At 45.5% G+C, this 23,218-nt stretch overlaps 1 protein-coding gene across 2 annotated transcripts in view; it reads right to left on the bottom strand.

Moving 5' to 3' along the window:
• Positions 1 to 23,218, bottom strand: part of PIK3C3 (phosphatidylinositol 3-kinase catalytic subunit type 3) — a 177,106-nt gene that overhangs the window by 35,188 nt on the left and 118,700 nt on the right. For both annotated transcript variants that reach the window (XM_044276294.1, XM_044276295.1), the window contains one exon: positions 12,300 to 12,390. In XM_044276294.1, coding sequence (XP_044132229.1) covers positions 12,300 to 12,390 — 91 coding nt within the window. The remainder of the gene's footprint in view (positions 1 to 12,299; positions 12,391 to 23,218) is intronic.

Below are 23,218 nucleotides of genomic sequence, written 5' to 3'. Positions count from 1 at the left end.
GAAGGCATCAAAACTATGAATTAACACATGTGGAATTATATACATAACAAACAAGTGTGAAACAACTGAAAATATGTCATATTCTAGGTTCTTCAAAGTAGCCACCTTTTGCTTTGATTACTGCTTTGCACACTCTTGGCATTCTCTTGATGAGCTTCAAGAGGTAGTCACCTGAAATGGTTTTCACTTCACAGGTGTGCCCTGTCAGGTTTAATAAGTGGGATTTCTTGCTTTATAAATGGGGTTGGGACCATCAGTTGCGTTGTGGAGAAGTCAGGTGGATACACAGCTGATAGTCCTACTGAATTGACTGTTAGAATTTGTATTATGGCAAGAAAAAAGCAGCTAAGTAAAGAAATACAAGTGGCCATCATTACTTTAAGAAATGAAGGTCAGTCAGTCAGCCGAAAAATTGGGAAAACTTTGAAAGTAAGGGCTATTTGACCATGAAGGAGAGTGATGGGGTGCTGCGCCAGATGACCTAGCCTCCACAGTCACCGGACCTAAACCCAATCGAGAAGGTTTGGGGTGAGCTGGACCGCAGAGTGAAGGCAAAAGGGCCAACAAGTGCTAAGCATCTCTGGGAACTCCTTCAAGACTGTTGGAAGACCATTTCAGGTGACTACCTCATGAAGCTCATCAAGAGAATGCCAAGAGTGTGCAAAGCAGTAATCAAAGCAAAAGGTGGCTACTTTGAAGAACCTAGAATATGACATATTTTCAGTTGTTTCACACTTGTTTGTTATGTATATAATTCCACATGTGTTAATTCATAGTTTTGATGCCTTCAGTGTGAATCTACAATTTTCATAGTCAAGAATCCTAGGAGGGAGCAGACGGCAGTGAAGGGGGGCGTGGCCAGCACAGTGACATCTCGTTTACAGGCTTGTAAACTAACTTATCAGAGCAGGGAGAGAAGCTGACATCACAGGTCATGTGACCCTTCAGTGAAATCAGAGAAACAAGCCACTGGAGATAAAGTGAGTTAATTGGAAAGCTGTTACATTTGCCTAGTTAGGAACATAGAAAGAACAAAAAAAATAACTCGGACAACCCCTTTAAGTGCAAAATCTGGATGCCATAATGGACCAGTGGGAAGTGGATTTGTTTCAAAAGACGTGCACCCATGTTAAAGGCTTAGTAGGGTGGAATCTGTAGTCGGAGGAGATGCTAAGCCTAACAGGCTGTGCCGCTTAGTGGTGGTTAATGGGCCTGCGATCTCCTGAACTGGGGTCTGGTACTGCGGCATTTGTGGCCGTCATAGCTTTTCATGTCTCTTAACAATTTGGGTGTGTTTGGGGGGAATAGAGAAACTATGGCATGTGCTATTCTTCCCTAATATATGAGAAGCTGATCGGAGGGTGGCATTCATCAGTACAATATGAATCCTATGTTGCTCCCTTTGGCGCAGTAATAAATCAGCACGGAGAAGGAGTCCTGACATTGCCTGTATTACACCTTACACATTGCCATAAGCAGAACCTTACAAACTGAGTAAGAGACAGATTTTTGGCCTGCAGCAAACATGTGCTGAGCAGCGGTGTGATATTTGCACTGTGGAAAGATTGGCAGAAATGCATTTTGTTCTAAGGTCATTTGCAAAAGCCAACAAGTTTTGGAAATGGCGCCCGACTGGAAGCAGAGAGAGAAGGAAGGGATTACTGTGCTCACTGGTGGTTTCGTTACTTGCAGTTCATATTCCGTATAATGGAAATCCGTGAGCTTCCTTAGGGCTTTATTCACCCATCAGTGAATCCTGGACATGTGCCGTCCACGCTCTCCACGGACAGCACTAGTACCCACTGATTTTAGTGTGAGTGAGTCAATGAAAAACCACGGAGGCATGCACTCTTTTGGTCCACACTCAAGTCCACTATAGTCTTTGGGTCGTCTTGTCATGGACGTCATCATGGGCACATCGACATAAGGTACTTACTGTATATACTACAGGCAAGTATAAAACATAGGGGAGAGGCAGAAAAGATGTCTGAGCCTCTGATAAGACATGAAGTGGTTTTTGGACTACCTCAGACTCCAACAGACAACGGAGATGAGCTAGAGTCACGGATAATAGCTGTAGCCCATTGGAGGAGAGCTTTAAAAATGGACAGCAATAACAAGAGAATAAAAAGCACAGTCACATACATACATTATGGATCTCAGGTTAAGATTTACAGAGATGTACTTGGAGTTCAAAGAGAAACTACAAACATAGCTTCAGATATGTAACCTACAAAATAGGCAAAGCAATCCTCCCATCATTAAAGGGATTCTGTCACCTCCCCTCAGCCAAAAAACGATTTAAAAGCAGCCATGCAGCACAGCTTACCTGGATTAAGCTGTGCTCTTTGATCTTGAAATCCGTCCAGCAGTTACTGCAAAAAACGACTTTGATCAATAAGGAAATGCGTCCTGAAGGTGCCCAGAGGGGCGTTTTTTTTCTTCCTAGTGAGCCCAGTACCGCCCCTCTTTCAGTGCCCAGCCCGCCTTCCTAGTACTTTCTAACCGCCGCCCCCAGCCTGCCACAGCCTCCCCTCCCTCTCCTCCCCCTCCCTCACGCCGAATGAAGTCTCGCACAGGCGCAGTACCCACTGAGGGCTGCGCCTGTGCGATCATCAGGAGACTGAGGGCGGCAGCTTCATCTTCGTCACTGGGCATGCGCCGAGCCCAGTGACGTCCGATGCTCGCTCTTCCCTCAGTCAGCAGGGAAGAGCGAGCATCGGACGTCACTGGGCTCGGCGCATGCCCAGTGACGAAGATGAAGCTGCCGCCCTCAGTCTCCTGATGATCGCACAGGCGCAGCCCTCAGTGGGTACTGCGCCTGTGCGAGACTTCATTCGGCGTGAGGGAGGGGGAGGAGAGGGAGGGGAGGCTGTGGCAGGCTGGGGGCGGCGGTTAGAAAGTACTAGGAAGGCGGGCTGGGCACTGTAAGAGGGGCGGTACTGGGCTCACTAGGAAGAAAAAAACGCCCCTCTGGGCACCTTCAGGACACATTTCCTTATTGATCAAAGTCGTTTTTTGAAGTAACTGCTGGACGGATTTCAAGATCAAAGAGCACAGCTTAATCCAGGTAAGCTGTGCTGCATGGCTGCTTTTAAATCGTTTTTTGGCTGAGGGGAGGTGACAGAATCCCTTACCTGTCACCGGGATTTTGGGTATAGAACTGAGGACATGGGTTGCTAGATGGCCACTAGCACATCCGCAATATCCAGTCCCCATAGCTCTGTGTGCTTTTATTGTGTAAAAAAAAACTATTTGATACATATGCAAATTAACATAAAAGAGTCATATCTTACTTGTGTGACCAGAGAAGAGTCATATTTTCAAGCTCTGACTCATCTCAGGTTAATTTGCATATGTATCAAATCAGTTTTTATACTCAATAAAAGCCACACAGAGCTAGGGGGACTGGGTATTGCGGATGTGCTAGCGGCCATCTAGTAACCCATGTCTTTAGCTCTATACCCAAAATCCCGGTGACAGGTTCCCTTTAAAGGGGTTTTCTGGTAGTAAAACACTGATGAACTATAAACTATCCCTTATGTAGCTGAAGCATTTCCTTTAAAGCTCAGCCTTTTATGATGTTCACCTCTCCATCTTTCTAATTCGCTAGCAGGGAATTATGATTATCTGCCATGTTACAGAAACAGCGGAGTTGCGTCCCGGTCCCGGTCACTATCTCTACAAGCATACTAGCTCTCGGTACACTTGTCATAATGCCCCATTCTGACCAAACTAATTAGCTTGCAAGGTGAAAAAAGAAGAAGCTCCCTGATAGAAGGAGGGCGTGGCGGCATTTGTAGGGGCTCGTTCTAGGGAAAGATGCCGATTACTGCATAAAGGAAGGCCTTATAATCACAATATAATCCATAAAACTCTGATACAAGTGAGTACAGAGGAGAGTGAAAGCGCCTTCGTAATGCCTTAGGATTGAGTGCAGATTTTCTGTGTGCAAAATCCGCACCGTAGGTCATGTATATTGTATTCTAAAAGAATTTGAAATTCTCATGCACACGATGCAGTTTTTTTCAGTGCAGATTTTGACTTCAATGGGGAGAGGAAAATCTGCATGTACCCCAAAAGTGGGGGAAAAATGCCCCTGCGTCTTATGGAGCGAATACTAATGAAGCGCTTCCATTATGGAAGCGCTCATTAGTACCGGAGGACCAGGAAGCGGTGAAGGCTCTGTACTCACCGCTTCCTGGTCCTCGGCTGTGCAGGGCTGTGCACAGTGTGAAGGAGCTCTGTGACCTCACGCTGTGCGCGCTGGTTCACTGCACATTGGGGGTCTTACTGGGGCTGTCAGCTGAGGTCTGATTAACATTGGGGGTCTGATTGGTGGTTTGACCAGAGATCTAACGGAATTTTTTTTTTCTTATTGTCCTCCTCTAAAACCTAGGTGCGTCTTATGGGCGAAAAATAAGGCAAATTTGCATCAATTGATGCGGATTGACTGCACAGATTTCCCTGCTAACACTTGCGGATTTCAGTGCGGATTGCGCACATAAATCCTGAATGTGTGCATTTACCTATAGAGTGCACTGAGATGCTGCAGATTTATGTGCAGAAAATTCTGTATGAAATCTGCACCAAAACCACACTATTGATTGTGCATTTCTTTTCTGTGGTTTTTATGCAGTTTTTGGTGTAGAATTTTGTGGGGTTTTTCTCATCATGTAAACAACCTTATTGAAATCTATGGTAAAATCCCTCTACGGAAGGGGTGGAATCGCACAAACAATTGACATGCTGAAAAAAAAAAAAAAGCTAAGTGTACGTGAGATTTATCAAATCTCATTCAATCTGCTGGTACTGTATTACACTGTGGTTTTTCCACACGAAATCCACACATAAAAAAACGTGCGTAGACCACATTGTGTTGCAGAAATTTCCGCGACTGAACATCACCTCTTTCAGAACAAGATCTGCAGCGTGTGCGCGCACCCTTATATCACTGTAAAGGTAATTAAGGCTCACGAGAAAGCTCTCGGTTACGGCTGCAGCTTTTCAACCTTGATGAAGTTGGAATTCATAAAACATAAAGAGACACCATAACTTTCTATAAAATTAGAGATTGCAGCATTTAAAGGTCAGGTTCCTGTTAAACAGCTTAATAACCTTCTATATATGTGACAATAACTGTACTGTATTACTAAAGACTCAGAAGGAGGCAAGGACATCCTAAGTAAATGGCCACCATGTGACACTATGAAGTTCTTGGGACAACCTTCTGTGTCTATTCATTTTCTATTATACTTTTATTGCAGCCAGAGTACAAACATCCGAAGTCGATTCGCATAATACTTCGTTTGAATACCGGACGGAGCGAGTATTAGAATGTAGTGGCTCCTATGAGCCGAAGTTATGACTTCGCATAATAACTTCATAAATCAATTTCTACTGTAAAAAAACATTTGCCAAACTCGAGATCGGTTCCAAGGTACCTAGTGGGGACAAATAGGTTGGGGTCTAACTCCCAACTTTTTTGTTTTTTGTGGTGGTTTTTTTTTCTAAACAATTTTGAGATCCACAACCACAGAACAAAAAAATGACAACATGTTTAGCATGCTGCATTTTTTTTAACATCATGTCGAGCTGGGTCCAGACAGCGGAGATCAGCGAGGAGAGCGGGAGATCGGTGGGGTGAGTAATGATTCTTTTTGTTTACTAATCCCACTAGACTAATGCTTCAAGTTTTTTGTGTTGAAATCTTCTTGTGACAGGTCCCCTTTGAATGTGTAGATATAGCTAAAGTGAACAGCACAAAATTAACAGAAGTTTAACTGGAACAAAGATGCTAGATGTTGGAGAATAAAAACAAACAAAAAAACAGTGGAATGCCAGCTTATTGGGTTCTGGAGTACAGGAATTTATAGTAACTGCACCTTAAAACAAACATAGAAATTCATTGTGCTTCTTGTGTGACTTGTGGTGTGCACTGCGCAGGGTTACAGAGCGCAGTGGATGAGCAGGTAATCAGCGGTGATCTGACTCGTCTCGTTCCGCTCTGGGATCTGAGTCATCGCTTTACTCCCCATAAATCTGCACTCATTTACACCTCGACTGCAGAGAGACGGCTGCGCTGTGTGGGAACTGGTTTCCTGTTAAGAGCTGGAACAGTTTGTGTCTGCAGTTCCAGCAGGTGAGAAAGATCTGAGGCGTCTGATCATCCAGCACATTCATTATAGCCTTTATGTGTAAGATCTGCACAGCAGAGACTATTATATGTACAGGAGCAGGAAGGTATGATGCATTACATATAGGACGCTACAATTATTTTAGCTCCTAGGTATTCACAAGGGGCTCGTCGACTCATCTAAATAAAGCTTATGGGGGTTCTGTGCAATCCGGCACCAAATGAAGGACCTCACAGGTGACATGTCCCCAAACAGCATGTGATCCAAGAGTGATGTGCTGCTTTAGGAAAAAAAAGGGATGCAAATGAGCTCATAACAAGCTCTGCCTCTAATGCCACCAGATGTAAGGCAGCTGTCCTATAAGTCAATGTTCGACCCTTTAAATAGGCCTTGAGACATGACTCAGATATTAAATAAGCCAACACCTCATCTGCAGACGTCTGTTTCGGGGGTGATTGACCCTCAGCAGTTCAGAGGAGAGAGTCAATGGCTTAATTGGGTGAGAGGCACAAGTCAGGATTTGGAGGATACTATCTCTCTTTGGGGAGAGCGCCCTAATCGGCATGAGGAGGCTTATAGGCAATATATGCTCCTCTGGAATTCTAGGAAGAAAAGGATGCAAATGAGCTCTTAACAAGCTCTGCCTCTAATGCCACCAGATGTAAGGCAGCTGTCCTATAAGTCAATGTTCGACCCTTTAAATAGGCCTTGAGACATGACTCGGATATTAAATACTTACCTACATACCGTTTTTTTCGCCCCATAAGACGCAGTCGTCGTCCCCCAAAGTAGGGGGAAAATGCCCCCGTGTCTTATGGGGTGAATACTAATGAGCGCTTCCATTATGGAAGCGCTCATTAGTACCGGAGGACCAGGAAGTGGTGAAGGCTCTGTACTCACCCCTTACTGGTCCTCAGCTGTCGGCTGTGCAGTGGCTGCGCACAGCGTGAAGGCGCTCTATGACCTCACGCTGTGCGTGCCAGTTCACAGCACAGCCGACAGCAGGAGGAAGAACAGCGCGGGCGGTGAGGAGCGGTGGCGTCCAGGAGCAGGGGAGGTAAGTGGATTTTTTATTTTATCTGATCTGAGGGCTGCATCCAATGAGGCTGGGGGCTGCATCCAATTAGGCTGGGGGCTGCATCCAATGAGGCTGGGGGCTGCATCCAATTAGGCTGGGGGCTGCATCCAATGAGGCTGGGGGCTGCATCCAATGAGGCTGGGGGCTGCATCCAATGAGGCTGGGGGCTGCATCCAATGAGGCTGGGGGCTGCATCCATTGAGGCTGGGGGCTGCATCCATTGAGGCTGGGGGCTGCATCCATTGAGGCTGGGGGCTGAATCCATTGAGGCTGGGGGCTGCATCCATTGAGGCTGGGGGCTGCATCCATTGAGGCTGGGGGATGCATCCAATGAGGCTGGGGGATGCATCCAATGAGGCTGGGGGATGCATCCAATGAGGCTGGGGGATGCATCCATTGAGGCTGGGGGCTGCATCCAATGAGGCTGGGGGATGCATCCAATGAGGCTGGGGGATGCATCCAATGAGGCTGGGGGATGCATCCAATGAGGCTGGGGGATGCATCCAATGAGGCTGGGGGATGCATCCAATGAGGCTGGGGGCTGCATCCATTGAGGCTGGGGGCTGCATCCATTGAGGCTGGGGGCTGCATCCATTGAGGCTGGGGGCTGCATCCAATGAGGCTGGGGGCTGCATCCATTGAGGCTGGGGGCTGCATCCATTGAGGCTGGGGGCTGCATCCAATGAGGCTGGGGGCTGCATCCAATGAGGCTGGGGGCTGCATCCATTGAGGCTGGGGGCTGCATCCATTGAGGCTGGGGGATGCATACATGAGGCTGGGGGGTTGATCTGAGGCATTGGAGTCTGATATGAGGTCTGATTGAGGGTCTTATTAACATCGGGGGTCTGATGGATGTCTGATCTAAGGTCCAATGAAAAATATTTTTTCCTATTGTCCTCCTCTAAAACTTAGGTGTGTCTTATGGGCCGCTGCATCTTATAGGGTGAAAAATACGGTACATTTGCTCGCAACGGCCATCTTGCTTGAAGATTTCAGATGAAATCCCAGGGGCGGTGATGTATGAGGCCACCGCGCCAGCCGGCGTGATGACGTCATCTCGGGCCACGTGAGATTTTGTGTCAGACCTTCAAGCAAGATGGCGGCGGCCGGCCTGTTGTGAGCAAATGGTTCAGGTAAGTATTATTTAAAAAAAAAAAAAAAATGTATACTGTATTATTCCTATCAGATGCTGCAATCGGCTATGAATGTGGCATCTGAGGGGTAGAATGATAGGGAGCAGCGGCCCAATCGCTCTCTGTCATTGAACCCACTACTTACAAAGAAATGCGCTTGGTGACAAAGTCATTTGTCACAAAGCGGATTTTTTTGTACAATTCGGAGAAGCAGCCGAATCAATATTTCCATACTTTGCTCATCTCTAGAAAAGATCATCAAGTCACCAATAGGCAAATAAGTAAACAAAAACGGTATCAAATAAAAGAAAATAAAACGAGTAGAAAGCAACAATATTCTCCGGCACCACTGTTGTTCAAAGAAGAGGAACAAGGGTAAAACAAAAGTATCGAGGGAACATAACTAGAGTGAGAAAGCCATGGGGCCCACGTCTTATCCCTGAGTGAGGAATCAATCGGATTCTCATATTTTACATACATCATGGCATAACCCCTTTAAGTGCAATACTAAACGGAACGGAGACAAATATTCTACAAACATGTATCAAGTGTCACACAAGCGACAAAGATAAAACACGGCTCCTGGGCAGTGGGTGGTGGGGGAAATATTTGGGAAGTGTAATACTAGAGCGTAATGTTCTCTTTCTATCTTCCTAATGTCTGATGTTTCCCATTGTAATCCCGGGCACGGAGCGGCTCCTTACCAGGCCTTGTTCTTGATTACAGTTTTTTATTCACAGCTATGTAAAGTGTCTACCCTGACTTCTAATAATCTGTTTACTGAAATGAAAGGCTTCCGTTCGGGCTCCTTTATTAATAGAGTCATGAACTCTCTTTTCAAGCGCAGATTAAACACTGAGCTGCAGGAGGCCGTCTGCATGTGTAAGTGGTGGGCGCCGAGCAATGGAACAAGGAAACTTCATAATAAGAAAAGTTCTCGGTCGTGAACAGAAGCCATCCCCTGCCAAAAGCTAATTTCTACTGTGAAATGCTGGCTGCAAGAGGGTCATGTGATTCGACGTACCCCACTTTATTAGGCTGCATCTGCGCCATGTTAGGTGAAGAAGTGCAGTCACACTGGGTTCAATGCAGTAGTGATGTCTTACTGCTACAGCCAATCATTGGCCTCAGCAGTCATATCCCGTATACTGCTGAGGCCAATGATTGGCTGCATGGTGACCTGTTTGCACAGAATGTCAATGCTGCAGCCAGGAAGCGTTCGGCGGTACAGGACAAGAGCACGACGCTGCAAGTGTCAGCAGGAGAAAAGGGGTGGGTATTTTATCACAGTCACTGTTCCAGGGAAAGGATGCAGCTACACGTGCAAGTCAAGGGGGCAGCTACACGTGCAAGTCAAGGGGGCAGCTACACGTGCAAGTCAAGGGGGCAGCTACACGTGCAAGTCAAGGCGGCAGCTACACGTACAAGTCATGGGGGCAGCTACACGTGCAAGTCAAGGGGGCAGCTACACGTGCAAGTCAAGGGGGCAGCTACACGTGCAAGTCAAGGGGGCAGCTACACGTGCAAGTCAAGGGGGCAGCTACACGTGCAAGTCAAGGGGGCAGCTACACGTGCAAGTCAAGGGGGCAGCTACACGTGCAAGTCAAGGGGGCAGCTACACGTGCAAGTCAAGGGGGCAGCTACACGTGCAAGTCAAGGGGGCAGCTACACTAAGTCAAGGGGGCAGCTACACTTACAAGTCAAGGGGGCAGCTACACGTACAAATCAAGGCGGCAGCTACAATTACAAGTCATGGGGGCAGCTACACGTGCAAGTCAAGGGGGCAGCTACGCGTACAAATCAAGGCGGCAGCTACACGTACAAGTCATGGGGGCAGCTACACGTACAACTCAAGGGGGCTGTTAAATGTACAAGAGAAAATCAAGTAGAAATCAAGAGAGTGTCTGCACCTACAAGTCAAGGGGATGGCTACATGTGCAACCTAAAGGGGTGAATAAATGTACAGCTCAAGGGGGTGGCTACATGTACACTTCAGGGGAGAAACTGCCTGATAACACGGTAAAAACAAAACGATAATTACTTGTTAATGTACAGACGAAAATGTTGTTTACTTCCTACTGTGACTTTTTCAATGCAAACTACCAGGAGGCAACCGCTGGGACCCCCACCGTTCATAAGAACAGGGGGCCTGTACCTTCTATAGCCCCCTGAAATGAACAGAGTGGCCGTGCGTGCGTGCGGCTGCTCCATTAATTTTATGGGAATTCTGGAGATAGCTGAGCTCTGTACTTGACTATTTCTGGATCTCCCATACAAATGCTAGGACTCCCCCTTTAAAAACGTTTAACAGCCTATTACAACAGTTCTACTAATTTCTACCATAAATACATGGAAAAATATGGAGTCTGAGAAAAACGCCCTGTTAAGTCCCTGTGCCCACATATACCGTACATGTGTTGGGAGGAGAGGTTATGAGCCTGACCTGCCAGGTTAACGGCCTGTATGCGGCACATGCAGCATAGGGGAGAAATACTCACAGGGTGAGACGGCATAAACACATCGCCCCTAATGTTTCTCTAATAGAAGCAGTATTTACAATAAGAGCAATGTTCGCCATTCAATACTCTAATGGTAATTAATGCTGATGAGCCCCATAGAGGGCGAGCTGGGGCACCAAGCACTGACTATGGCTGTAAACAGGGTTTATGACATGACCAATGTACAGCTGCAGGTGGAAGAAGAGGCAGTGCACGGTTCCCTGGAGGCTCGTACTATAGACAGGCATGCTAGACCAAAGCAGAAATCTCTGTATAGAGTTACATACAGTATAATGAGGAGAGGGTAGGAGACGTGTAGGAAAAGTACATTGAGGGTCCATTCACACGTCTGTAGTGTATTGCGGATCCACAATACACCCGGCGGGCACCCCCATAGAACTGCCTATTCTTGTCCGTGGACAAGAATAGGACATGTTCTATTTTTTTCCGGAGCCGCGGACCGGAAGATCGGGTTCAGAACGGATCCGTCTGCATTATATTGTAAAAAAAGTGTGAAAGTAGCCTGAACGGATCCGTCCAGACTTTTACATTGAAAGTCAATGGGGGACGGATCCGTTTGAAGATTGAGCCATATTGTGTCATCTTCAAACGGATCCGTCCCCATTGACTTACATTGTAAGTCTGGACGGATACGCACGCCTCCGCACGGCCAGGCAGACACACGAACGCTGCAAGCAGCGTTCAGGTGTCCGCCTGCTGAGCGGAGCGGAGGCTGAACGCTGCCAGACTGATGCATTCTGAGCGGATCCGCGTCCACTCAGAATGCATTAGGGCTGGACGGATGCGTTCGGGTCCGCTTGTGAGCCCCTTCAAACGGAGTTCACAAGCGGACAGCCGAAAGCTAGTGTGAAAGTAGCCTTAGTTCCATCAGTTATTAGGAGCCAAAACCAGGTGCGGGTCAAAAACACAGAACAGGTGCAGATCTTTCTATTATACCTGATCTCTGAGTTGGCTTCACCAAAGGCTTTGGCTCACAATAACGGCCCTTGCACACGACTGTCGGCCCTCATATGATCTTATGAGTGCGGGACAATAGCACTTGTAATCTATGATGCTGTGTGCTCCCGTACGCACGATCAATGCCGCTCTGGGACATATGGCCCGCTCGCGGACCGTATGTCTCGGAGGGCATACGGTCGTGTGCGAGGGCCCTAACTGATGGGAATAACTGACCAAATGTTTGAACTCGGCCTTATTTTTTATTTATTTTTGTTTTACACACCGCACCGTATTTCAATGGACATAAGTGCACTATATAAACTATAGTGCGGGTCTCCCATTTAGAATAACAGAAGGGCGTATTGTAAGCAGAATCCAGGTGGATTTGAGTGTGAAATGCACATATATCCTTAGACTTGCCAAAAAAAAATACCTGTGGAATCATTGTCACAGCAGGAACAAGCAGTAAAGTGTGAAAAGCTGCACCATTTACCTTTTTGACAGTCTTGTCCGGCTCTAGCGCAATGTCTGGTATGTTGGCATCAACCATCAGGGAGAAAAGATTTAGGATCAAGTTGGAGTACCTAAAAAGAAAACCACGAAACAAGCAAAGGTTAAACCAATCCCATAATATCAAGTGACTGTTTACAGTGCAAATAAAAAATCTCTGTCCAAAATCAGTACCAGAGTAAGTATACCGCCATGTAGGGTAGAGGCCCCAAAACATACCCATACCTTTCTTGTGAAAATCCAAGCTTCAAATGCTTCTTTTTTTATTTTATGCAAATAAGGTTTGCGGTGCACCATGGGCAGGCCTCTCCGCTTGGTGCAGAAGCATTTCTCAGGATAAAAGGACTGGATGTACATTTATTTATTTTATGCACGTATATAGCGCTACTATATTCCGCAGCGCTTTACAGACATTAGCATCCAACTGTCCCCAATGGGGCTCACAATCTAAGGTCCCTATCAGTATGTCTTTGGAGCACCCGGAGGAAACCCACGCAAACACGAGGAGAACATACAAAGTCCATGCGGATGTTGTCCTCGGTCGGATTCGAACCTAGGACCTCAGCGCTGCCAGGCACCAGTGCTAACCACTCAGCCACCGTGCTGCCCATAAAAAAGAGAGGGTTATGTTTAAGGACATCTAGCCTACATGGCGGTATGCCTACTTTGAAACCAATTTTGGAGGTGACAGACCCCCTTTAGTGCTTCTCCCTGTAATAACACAAAATCACTGATGCATAATAGGGGTTGTCCGGGTTGTTTGATCTTTCACATATAAGATGTTAATCAACAGTGGGAGGTACCCCAGCGGTACCTGGTGTTTTATAGTCCATGGGCATGCATAAAAGCTCTCAAGGGCAGGGCCCCCTGAGCGGCCATCCATGGTGGGTCTTGTACTCATTAGGTTAGCCCAGTAGAAGACCCAAAGAGAAGCGCCACTCTCTGCAGTATTTAAAGGAGATAGGTTTGGTTTATTTTAGAATAACCAAGAGTAAACGCAAACTCATTGGAGACAAAAGATGTCTCAGTTTACCAGGTATATTTCTATCCTTCAGTGATATACGAAGATGGACTGATGAAGGATTTGATACAAGGCACTAAGTTGGTGGACAGAATGATAGGTGGCAAAATGAGTAAATGGCAAAAGTGTTAAAGAATAGAATAGAAACAAATTTCTAGCACAATTGGATAAATATATGACCAAATAAATAAATAAATAAAATAAACAACAGTCTCCAGTACCTATGAGACTGAATTATGATATAGTGATATTGCTTGATGACATATTGTGAATTCCAAATCATTAAAAATTAGGTATGCAGTCACTTCGCTGGGGGGTTGTCTGCAGGATAAACTCAAGACACCTGCAAGACTTCGAACCCCCCTAGCCAGGATCACATGTAGTATGATGAAGATTGATGGCAGCACACTCGCAAGCTTCTGATCAATCCTTTTATTGAAGATAATTTGTGGCTCAACGCGTTTTGGGGATGGGTATACACATTGCTCCTGAGGAAGGGGGGGGGGGGGAATACCCATCCCCCAGAACACAAGAAATCCCCTCTAAGGCTAATAAAGAGAGGTCCCAAACACGGAACAACCATCTATTATATCCAAAGACGTAATTATGCAGAATACAAAGCTACTAGCAAAGAAGGGCAATGACAAACATACGGTTCAGTGTATACCATGAGATCCATAATTTTAAAGGGGTTGTCCCATCGCTCCGTTTCAGTGAATAAATGAGACTAAGTGCCGGCCCCAGGTGGCTGGGCTTATGGAAAACTGCTGGGCAGGCTGACGCTCTGCTGTATGTGCAGCTTTCATTGCGGTGAATAGGAGCTATGTAAACAGCATAGCAGAATAAGCTATAGTGCTTCTGTAACTTCCGAGTTATGTAAACAGTATAGCTTGTCGTGCTATGCTATTTGCATACTTTCCATTCACTACAATGGGAGCTAAGGAAACAGCGAAGAGACGGCCTGCTCAGTAGTTTCAATAAGCCAGGCACCTGAGGTCAGTACTTAGTCCCATGGAAACAGTGAGATGGGACAACCCCATTAAGGGTCCAAAACAGTTCTTCACCACTTAGTTAATGAATGTATCCTGGCCTTCTACTATATATAAGTGATTTCATGAGACCTCTGAGGACTCAGAGCCATGACCTTCATTGATAAGCAATGGTCTTTCTACTCTCTATTATACAACACCACGGCCCAAAAACGTAATTTGGGAATTCCCAAGTGAACGATGACTACGGGGAACTCCATTTTTTTTTAATCTGCTTTAGTTTTCCATTAAATGTCTAGAGTGATTATTCCTGCTGATCTTCCTAATGGGAGTCTATTAAATACACCGACCCATTGCCACTCCCAAAGTCAGAGCATCACCCACTCTTTTTAATATAGTTCTCCACATTTATTTACAAAGAATTCCCAGCAAGATCATCTAATAAACACAGATAATACCTATAATTGCACACAAGGGAGTGCAACAAAGCGTGAGGAGCTTAGTCATATGAAGGACAAAGAGCGACTCTCGGGAGATCTGCAGGTCATCAGCAGAGGATGTGCTAATAGTATCAGAGGAAAAACGGATACAATTTCCCCCCCAAAAAATCAAAGCTGATTGAGTTACTCTGCTACTTATCTTGGAATGACATTGTGATCGATGGAAAGTTCGTCAAGAAGGTACGATATCATATCAACCCTCTACAGCCATGGCATCCAATCATAGGAGACCATAGGGGCAAGGAACATATATAGAGACAGAGAGATAAAGATGTACAGTAGATATGCAGGAGGGGAGGGTGGAGGAAATGAGTATATAAATATAGATAGAGGTAGAGGAGGAAGATGATGTAGATACATAAGAGAAAAACATTGGATGGTGATGTAGATATACTGGAGGGGAGGAGGTTGGATAGAGGAAGATGCAGCTATACAAGAAAAAAGGATGGCTGAAGATACTGATATACAGGAAGGAAGAATGGAGGAAAATGTAGATACACAGGATGGGCAGATGTAAGATGTAGACATAAGGTTTAAAAGGATGGAAGACAATGTAGATATATGATAGGGAAGGATGGAGGAAGATTCAGCTATACAGGAGGGATGGATGAAGGAAGATGTAAACATATGGGAGGAAAGGATGGAAGAAAATATACTGTATATGCAGGAGGCAAGGGTGGATGAAGATGTAGGTATTAGAGAGAGAATGGGGGGTGAAAGATTTAGCTATATATGGGAGAAAAGGATGAAGGAAAATGTAGATATACAATAGGGAAGGATGGAGGAAGATGTAGATAACATAGGAAAGATGTACAATAGGAAAGAATGGAGAAAAATGTAGATATACTGTATACAGGAGAGGAGGATGAGAAAGATGCAAACATATGATAGGGAAGGATGAAGGAAGATGTAGATAAATACAGGAGGGAAGGGTGGAGGAAGATGTAGATATATGTAAGGAATTAATGGAGGAAGATCTATAGTAGCTATATGAGAGTGAAGGATGGATAAAGAAGTAGCTTTACAGCTTGATAGGGGAGGATGAAGGAAGATGTAGAGGAGGGAAGGATGGAGGATGATGTAGATATGAACAGGCTGGAAGAATAGAGGAAGATGCAAAAAGATGATAGGAAAGGATGGAGGAAGATGTAGAAATATGGGAGGAAAGGATGGAGGAAGATGTAGAAATGTGGGGGAAATGAATGATGGAAGACAACTTAGATACATATGGGAGAAAAGAATGGAGGATGATGTAGATATGCAGTAGGGGTGTATGGAGGAAGATGTATATGTGCAGCATATGGGAAGTGAGGATAAGGGTACATGTAGATATTGTGACACAGTTAGGTGTTGTGTCTGGCAAGGCAGGTATTTTCCTCCCAGCATGTGCGGCTGGGCTGATTTCCAGCCAGGTGAGGTCAAATACTGGACCGGAGTTTAAGTGCTGGTCCGGGTTTTGGCAGCACCTAGCTGTCCTTAAATAGGCAGCTGGGCTCAACAGAGATGTCTCTGTTTTGGGGATCTGAGGCTTTGTGTCGTGCTGGTGGGCTGAGAGCCGCACACTGGGGAAGCAGGCCCCCTAAAGCTTGCTGTGGACTACTGGAGGACTACTGTTATATGAACCTTCCATTGTGTGTGAATTAAAACCAAGAGTGCAAAGTTACGTGCTGTTCTGTGCAATTGCCTCAAGTGTGAATAAACACTGACGTTTTGAATTAAGAACTTGTATTTTGCCTCTGTACTGCGCCCACTAACCCTATCTACCAGAGCGAAACCCCATAATATATACTGTATATATGGGAGGAGACAATAAGGAGGAAAATATGGAGGATGTAGCTACATGTATAGGGGGGATGTAGCTACATACGGGAGAAGATGATGGAGGAAGATGTAGATTACATGAGACATTTTTAACAAATTCAAAAATATTTTCCTCATCAGAAACGTCTGAAGCATGGTTTCGTATGCATTAAACGTTACAGTGATTGTATGCCCAACATTATTTTCTCCCTTCATCTCTCTCCCTTTCCAGATTCCCACTGGGCCTCTATCAAAGCCTTTTCAAACTCAAGAACCTAAACTTTAAATCAGACATGTCTGTAGAAAATACTCGGTATTATGTGTTTTCAGAGTTTCCACAGCAACTGAAAGCTTCAGAGAATTTATACAATCTTTACCTAATCTCTTGCATTATAAAACTGTTTAAGGAACTTTGTATCTGGAGACGATCTGTCGCGCAACACTTTTCTTCTCCTAAATGGTGACTGATCAAGATTCTAAGGAGGTGCCGAGGAGAGGACAGATTCCTTCACATCGCTAGTCCAGGGAAAACTGAAAAATCTGACCAGCAATATATATTCTCTCCTCAACCCTCCAGTCGCCACGATCTTAATCTTATAAGATTGGCGCCATGGCTTGAGCCTGTGTGGGGGCGTAATTCTCTTTGGAGCTCTGGGGGACGGGAGACAGATTCTAAAACTGCAGAAAATAAAATACATAAATAATGTGTGAATGGGAGATTATTCAGGATTACAACAGGATTCCAGGGGTAAAATATTTCATCATCATAGATGCTACACTAAACATGCAGCCAAACTAAGTTTGTCCGTAACGACAGTGCAGAGTTAGGGCAGGGTCTGTCCCTCAGGTGCCACAGGGCAGGGTCTGTCCCTCAGGTGCCACAGGGCAGGGTCTGTCCGTCAGGTGCCACAGGGCAGGGTCTGTCCGTCAGGTGCCACAGGGCAGGGTCTGTCCGTCAGGTGCCACAGGGCAGGGTCTGTCCGTCAGGTGCCACAGGGCAGGGTCTGTCCGTCAGGTGCCACAGGGCAGGGTCTGTCCGTCGAGTGCTCCAACTGCAGTAAATTGGGTCAAGCTGCAATACCAAGCACAACCGCTATGAACGGCTCTACGCTACAATGTACAGCGTTGTGCTAGGTGAGCAGAGAGAAGGCTGTGGCGCTACTGCGAGTGCCTTCTCAAATAGCTGATCAGCAGGGGTCCAAGATGTCAGACCCCCACCTATCAGATACTGATGACCTATCCAGAAGATGGGTCATCAGTAAAAAAAAACCTCCAAGACCGAAGAAATTAATGGGTAACTAAACATTTGCTCAGAGTGCTCTGCCCCTTTGGCTTTCATCGGATCTGCTCGGCATTTGGAGCCACAATGGGATCAAGTAGATGGGATCCCAAAAGTCAAACATACCCTATGAAAGCTAAAGAAGCAGAGTGCCCTCATCAGCACTGATGCCCCTTCTTATGTTCATCAAAGGTTTAGTTACACTTCAGGACAAATTCAGCACTGCTACGTCAATTGATGTCTCGCTGAGAAGGGAACCTGGACATTAAAATTCTAAGAAAGGAGTTGGCATCGGGCCACAGTAAGGAAGGATATTAATTATGAAGTTAATTAAAGTATGAAGTGTTATTGCCTCTTATCTCGTGTATCATCTAGTATATTTAAAAGGGCAGAAGCTAATTATTTCCCCACTAGTCCTGTAATTAGACAACCAGAAACGAGTGCAGGGAAATGAGCTTTCAATTTTTTATTCAAGTTTTTGTTCCAATAGTTTTCATTAGAATTTATTGCTGAACGGCCATTTTTTTGTCCAGGCGCCGATCTTGTAAAGTATAATGAGGCTCATGCATCGACGGTGCTGTGTGAACGACACGGTCCATGGAATGCCACAGGAAATGGCCCAGGCTGTGATGGATCTTGTAAAGTGCAGATCATTCAGTGAGCTGGCACAAACGTCGATATGTTGCTCACCTTCTCAGGGTCTGCGTCTCCGCTCATCTGTCTGATATAAATTCCATGTTTCGTCTTACTAGCTGCAAGCTATATGGATTCTTATGACAGGCAAGTACGTGGAGAAGCTAGCTACTTCCGGTCACCAATGGCCTATATTTCCAAACATATTCTTTTAAAGGGGTTGTGCCACAAAAACTATTCAGCCTTTTGAAAACAGCACCTGGATCTGAAAGCTTTTGTAATTTCATGTAATCAAAAATTAAATGGGTTGTCCGGGTTCAGAGCTGAAACCGTACATACCCTTATTTACACCCAGGCAGCCCCCTGAGGCTAGCATCTCATGCTCTGATGTGCTCCCTTGCCCTGCCCTAGTTCGCGCAGGGCAAGAGCTATTTTGTTTATAATAACACACTGTGTTCGGTGACATCACCGGCTCTGGTGGGCGGGCTTTAGCGCTGCCCTAGCCGTTTTACTGGCTAGGGCAGCGCTAAAGCCCGCCGATCAGTGCCGGTGACGTCACCGGGATTCCTGGCAGCCCCATGGAGAGCCCAGTACGTCACCGGAACTCCTAAAAATGCATTTGCCCTGCGCGATTTGGCGCAGGGCAAAGGAGAGCATCGGAGCATGAACTGCTCCGATGCGCAAGTCAGGGGGGCTGCCGGGGTGAAAATGGGGATATGTCTGGGTTCAGCTCTGAACCCTGACAACCCCTTTAAGTATAGCCAGTGTGCTATTCGATAAAATGCATCCTGCATAGCGCCACCTACTGTTTGTTCTTTTCCTTATTTCTTGTCCACCTTTTTAGTAGTGTACTTTAGTATTAAATTTAGTACTAACAAATTTGGTATAGTAATATGGTAACATTGGGCTTTTTCTTACTATCATGTAAGTAATCCGGATATTTATATAGAATTTAAAAGGGTTTTCTGAGATTTTAAGACTGAGAAAGCACTAGCGCTCCTGTGAGTTACCATGGTTACCAAGCACAGTACACTGCATAGCGGCTGTGCTTGGTATCCCAGCTCAGCCCCATTCACTTCCATGGGGCTGAGCAGCGCCTAGGCCACGTGACCGATGAACGGGACATCACTGGCCTAGGAAAAAGAATGAGAAGGTACTACTGCGAGCGCTGCTGCCATCTCGAACAGCTGATCGGCACGGGTCCCCGGTTGTTGGATCCCTAGTGATCAGAGAATAGGTCATCAGTATTGAAATATCGAAAAATAAACTTTAAAACCATATTTATTGGAATACAATTTTTAAAATTCCTGAAATTTTCTAAATTCCTGTAAGTAAATATACAATGCACTATGCACTTGAACCGGAAAACACTGTTATACACTTAGATGGGTGGTGCCACTGGAAAATATTGTACCTTTTTCAAGCCAGCACTCGGATCTGAATACTTTTGTAATTGCATGTAATTACCAATTTAGTATAACCACTGAGCTATTCAAAACAAAGTATATGTATAGCGCCACCTGTTGTTTGTTCTTTTCCTCATTTCGCCACCCACCTCACTGAGGTGGTCACACATGCACAGTTTAAATCTATAACTGCCACCATCTATATCTTCTGTTAGGAGCTGTGGCAGTTACAGGGAGAGAGCTGTGGCAGAAAGGCCATACCCCCTGAGAATGGACATGCCCCTCAGCTGGGCAGAAATGATACACCCCCTGAGCTGTTGCATAAATGATACACCCCCTGAGAATGGACACGCCCCTGAGCTGCTGCATAAATGATACACCCCCTGAGAATGGACACGCCCCTGAGCTGCTGCAGAAATGATACACCCCCTGAGAATGGACATACCCCTGAGCTGTTAGCCTGAAATAAATCTAGCAAAGCGATTGGAGCAATGAATGGGGAGATCTCTGGATCTATGTGAGGTACAGGGCTGGTTCTAGCTTTGTTAGAAAGAGATTGTAATGTACTATATGATGTCTGGTTTTCATTTTTTACATCAGTCATGGCATAACCCATTTAATAAAAAACAAAAGCGTTATAAAATATAGGTTATAACCTAAGAAGAAGACTGTGGCATGTTTGAAACATTTCTGATGTAGAAATAAGTGGGGTAATAAATGTTAGATGACCAAGTGACAGAAACAACAGCACCTTGGGTGCTAATATGGATGATGATGGTCGATATCAGACAGCGACTTTATAGACTGCAGACAGGAGGAGTCTGGGACACAAATAGCAAAGGCGGCTGCGCATGTGCAGTGCGCCCTCCTCAACTTTCTCCGCTCCGTTCTCCTTGTAGGTGCGGGTCCCAGAGGTGGGACCCGCACCTATCAGACAATGGGGGCATATCCTAGCGATATGCCCCCATTGTCTAAGATGGGATAACCCCTTTAAGATGAGGGTTAGGAAAACCAGAAAAGGTGCTGATGTAGCAGAGCTCATTAGATTAACCTGCAGATCTTTGGAAAATATAATATGACACATTTTGAGAATTTAGATCATAACAAAAAATGAGCAAATTTAGCAACATTTATGAAAATGACGCAGGCGGCATATGTGAAAATAATCCACGCAACATGTTTGACACATGTGGCATATCTCATGACTGGCACATAGGCACATGGTAGATTTAGGGCATTTTATGACCCCTTTTTCTTGACTCTTATCAATACTATCCTAGAGCCTAAAACCAATAATCTATTTGACGCGTGCCATGCCCTCCATTTTGTTTCTGGCGTTTTTTGCTTCCTAAAAGTGGGATTCCATATCCTGAGATAGACAGCTGCTCGGGCCTCCAGCCAATAGAAACGTCATAAATGACTATAATTGGTATTTAATAGGGCGAGCGTTCTTTCTAATGAGCACCGGCCAGTTCTGTACAAATACTGATATGAAGTGATAATGGATATAACGTATAACATGCGCCATAGGTCTTATTTGGAAGGAGACAATATTTTCTCCATAGCCTGTCACCGGTAATGGATTACCGCTTCTTTAACGATGTGTTATTAATGAAGGGCAAGGAACTGTCCTTGCCTGTATCTGATGATGGAAGAGAGAGCAACCCGTGTAGGATGCGTGTCGTGCACCGCTCAGAATGGTTTTCACCTGCACGAACAGCGTTTATTAATAGTCAGCTTGGCAAGGAATTAGAAAACCCATAAAACTGCAAGACAATAAATAGTAAAGCTTTGCCTAACACCCCACTAAAAAAAAGAAGGCGATCATTCTACTCTACTCTGTTGTATCAGCCAGACTTCTCTCCTGCAATGGGCACCATAGGGGAAAGGTGGCATTACAAGCTGGCCATTCAGACAATACATGGACACCTAGGGGGAGATTTATCAAGGCCGACTTGATATCTCCTGCGTTGCCGGAGGATGCACCTAATATATGATGAGGCGCACACCTGACTACCTGCACCCTGCCAAGAGCGCCATGGCCTCTTCCTAGTATACCAAGTACAGCGCCGTACCCTGTGTAGTGGCTGCGATTGGAGTTGCAGCTCAATCCCACTTGAATGGGCATGTGACTGATGGATGTGACGTCAAACTGCAGCGCGGGCCCCAACAACAAGGGCCCTTCCAACAACTTGTAGGCAGAGGTACTGGGAGTCAGATCCCTACTAAGCCGAAACCCCCAGCGTTCACCTGATTGATGGTACAGCTTCATACAACTAAGGGTTACCGTAGGCAAGGACAGTTGACAGACTAGTCCCTAAGCCACTCCTGTGTTGTCTCGGCTGTGTGCTAAGGGTCATGTTGGAGGGAGCACTCTGGATTAGGTTTTTATAAAGAATCTCCCTGTACTTTGCTCCATTCAGCTTTCTCTCAAGGTTGACCAGTCTCCCTGTTCCAGCCACTGAAAAACACCCACCCAACAACCACCATGCTCCACTGTAGGGAGGGTACTGGGCAGATCATGGGAAGTGTCTAGTTTCCTAAAGACATGACGCTTAGAATTGAGGCCAAAAAGATCAATCTTGGTTTCATTAGACCAGAGAATCTTGTTTCTCACAATCTGAGTCCTTTAGGCGCTTTATTTGTCTTTTACTGAGGAGAGGTTTCTTTTTGACCACTCTGTCATAAAGCCCAGGTCAGTGGAGTGCTGCGGTGATGGGCGACCTTCTGGAAGTTTCTCCCATATGCACACAGGATCTTTGGAGCTTAGCCAGAGAGACCATTAGTTTCTTGGTCACCTCTCTTACCAAGGCCCCAAGACCAGCTCTAGTAAGAGTCCTGGTTGTTCCAAACTTCATCGATTTAAGAATGATTGAGGCCACTGTTCTCTTGGGAACTTTCAGTGCAGCAGACATATTTTGTCACTCTCTCCAGATCTGTGCCTCCAGACAATCCTGTCTCTGAGCTCTACAGGCAGTTCTTTCCTCCTCCTCATCACTTGCTTTTTGCTCTGATATGCATTGCCAGCTGTGTGACCTTATACAGACAGGGCTGTGTCTTTCCAAATCATGTCCAATTAACTGAATTTACCACAGTTGACTCCAAGGTGTAGAAACATCTTAAAGACGATCAAGAGAAATAAGGGCCTCTAGAGTTAAATTTCAAGTGTCATAGCAAAGGGTCTGAATAATTAAAAGGGTTGTGTCACTTCAGCAAATGGTATTTATTATGAAGAGAAAGTTAATACAAGGCACTTACTAATGTATTGTGATTG

This window comes from Bufo gargarizans, chromosome 1 (assembly GCF_014858855.1).
Source record: "Bufo gargarizans isolate SCDJY-AF-19 chromosome 1, ASM1485885v1, whole genome shotgun sequence".
Classification (NCBI taxonomy): domain Eukaryota; kingdom Metazoa; phylum Chordata; class Amphibia; order Anura; family Bufonidae; genus Bufo; species Bufo gargarizans.
Note: the sequence above shows the minus strand (reverse complement) of the source record. Positions and strands in the feature narration are given on the sequence as shown.